Source organism: Sphaeroforma arctica, assembly GCF_001186125.1.
Source record: "Sphaeroforma arctica JP610 unplaced genomic scaffold supercont1.453, whole genome shotgun sequence".
Classification (NCBI taxonomy): domain Eukaryota; class Ichthyosporea; order Ichthyophonida; genus Sphaeroforma; species Sphaeroforma arctica.
The window spans coordinates 5,874-7,942 of NW_014040105.1; the positions used below are offsets into that span (position 1 = coordinate 5,874).

General features: G+C 42.6%; 1 protein-coding gene across 1 annotated transcript; it reads right to left on the reverse strand.

Moving 5' to 3' along the window:
• Window positions 1–857: 857 nt before the first annotated feature.
• SARC_06377 (hypothetical protein) lies at window positions 858–1,349 on the reverse strand. Its single transcript, XM_014299714.1, has one exon. It carries the CDS (start codon window positions 1,269–1,271, stop codon window positions 882–884), a length of 390 nt encoding a protein of 129 aa, XP_014155189.1. The 5' UTR covers window positions 1,272–1,349; the 3' UTR covers window positions 858–881.
• Window positions 1,350–2,069: the final 720 nt, after the last annotated feature.

Sequence of the window (2,069 nt, forward strand, 5' to 3'; positions counted from 1 at the left end):
AACTCGTGTAGTGTATGTATTCAAGATTAAATCGTTCCAATACTTTACATTACACTACACTACACTGCAACTCGTGTAGTGTATGTATTCAAGATTAAATCGTTCCAATACTTTACATTACACTACACTACACTGCAAGTCGTGTAGTGTACGTATTCAACATTAAATCATTCTATTAACCCCTTCATACTGCTGTATCGCCGTTGGTCAACGCATTAGTGAGGTGCATATAATAGCGTGGCCCCTATTTCTCAGTTGTGATGTATATGATTTAAACCAAGCGGGTGAGTTCTGGCAGGATTAGAATCAATCAGTCGTTGCTGCTGTAGCCAGTACTAGAGGAAATCTATTATTAAAGGTAACAATATATTCGGCTTGCAAAAGTGTTCCCAACCCTTGGACATTATTGGACACTCGCCAGGGTGGGGTGTAGTAAACTTAAATATGGCGCACACGTAAGGACATACGCGCTCCTACACGTGCATGTGTACGTACGAATTTGTACATTATATCTCGACAACTACTAGTAAATACGAGTATCCGTATAGGCCTTGGTCCATAGCCTTCTAAATTAGACACTTTGGTACGCATTATTCTGTTCTACCCCTCCCCACATCTCTGTCGATTTTCCTTTACACAAAACTGTACGTGCCTACCAGTATGTGCATGCTACTCTTAAACCGCGAGTCCTCTATCGGCTTTTTGCGGATAGCAATACGCCAACTGATAAGTGTTGAGTGAGAAAGTGTGTGGGGTTGGGCGCCAACAATTCCTGAAAACTCAGTACTTCCCATAACCACCTGGAAAAATAAAATAAAATAAAAAGTAATAGTAAAAAGAACTAGTAAACAGAAGAGCTTCTCCGCTGATTATTCATTTATTTATTTGAGGAATACCCGTGGACTCCAACACGGCCTGTCCCGCTTCTTCGTTTGCTGTTGTTGTTGTAGTTGCTGCTGCCGTTGCTGCATCTTAACTTGCACCACCTTTGTATCGTCCTGCCGGTCCTTTTCCTTCTCTTTCAGGGCAGAGCTTATGGCCCCCACCGTAGTCCCCTCGATGCTCACACTGTTCCGTGCACCTCCTGATATCAGAGGCAGCCTGACAATACACGCATCATTCCGTAACCGCTCGCTATTAGTTTTCGCGCTGCTTGTGCTGGTTATTTGTCCACTATCACTCTTCGCTCCATCCAGGTGCACTGTGCTTATGGTGTCTTCGCCTGTGGGTTCTTTGGCCCCGTTTAATGTGCTGGTAACTGGTGCACCCATGTACTCTTCGCTCTCGTGATCGACGCTTGAGGCCGTGATTTGCTTCTCAGATTGCGAATCCTTCCGCGTCTATGCACAGATGTGTGTATAATGAAGAGAGAGGTAGTTAGAGGAACAGCTGGGTAAAGATAACGAAGAGAGAGGTAGTAGCTGGGTGAAGAGCGGGTAGATAGCGAGCACCCACACAGGCAGGTAGATGATTCGAACAGCACTAACGTCCCTAAATAAGTTAAAAAAGACACCAAGCTACTACAGGTGTTGTTAGCAAGCAATAGTTTATGTATACAGATAAACCGGACTCGATACATCGCGCAACTGGAGATAGACTAAGATTATAAGCTTTAACTAAAGGTCACATTGTAATTGATACACGTGCATGAGAATTTTAAGGGTTGTCTTTAAACGTTTGAGTGTGTGCGTGCACACATACAGCGTTATGGATGATATGAAGCATTGCAACATGGAGATTTGATTGAGGGACCAACCCTCAAGACTGGCCGGATCTGTTTATATATATGTATATATATATATATATATATATACAGAGACATGACAGATAAAACGATTGGACATGACTATGGAAGACATAAAACATGCGAATGTCAGTAAGGTCGATTCATACCATACATATGCATTCGTTCTGGGAAGTAGTATACATACACTAAAATATACTCAACGTTACGATTCGCAGATAGACATTGCAGCTTCTGCGCCGTCGCCAACCGATGAACTATCCACAGGTATATGCAACACATTTTCAGCATTTGGAACGAAAATACAAGCAAAACAGCTATATAT

Excerpts from the sequence above, each read along its gene's own strand:
- SARC_06377 (XM_014299714.1), bottom strand. The coding sequence starts at position 1,271 with ATGGGTGCACCAGTTACCAGCACATTAAACGGGGCCAAAGAACCCACA.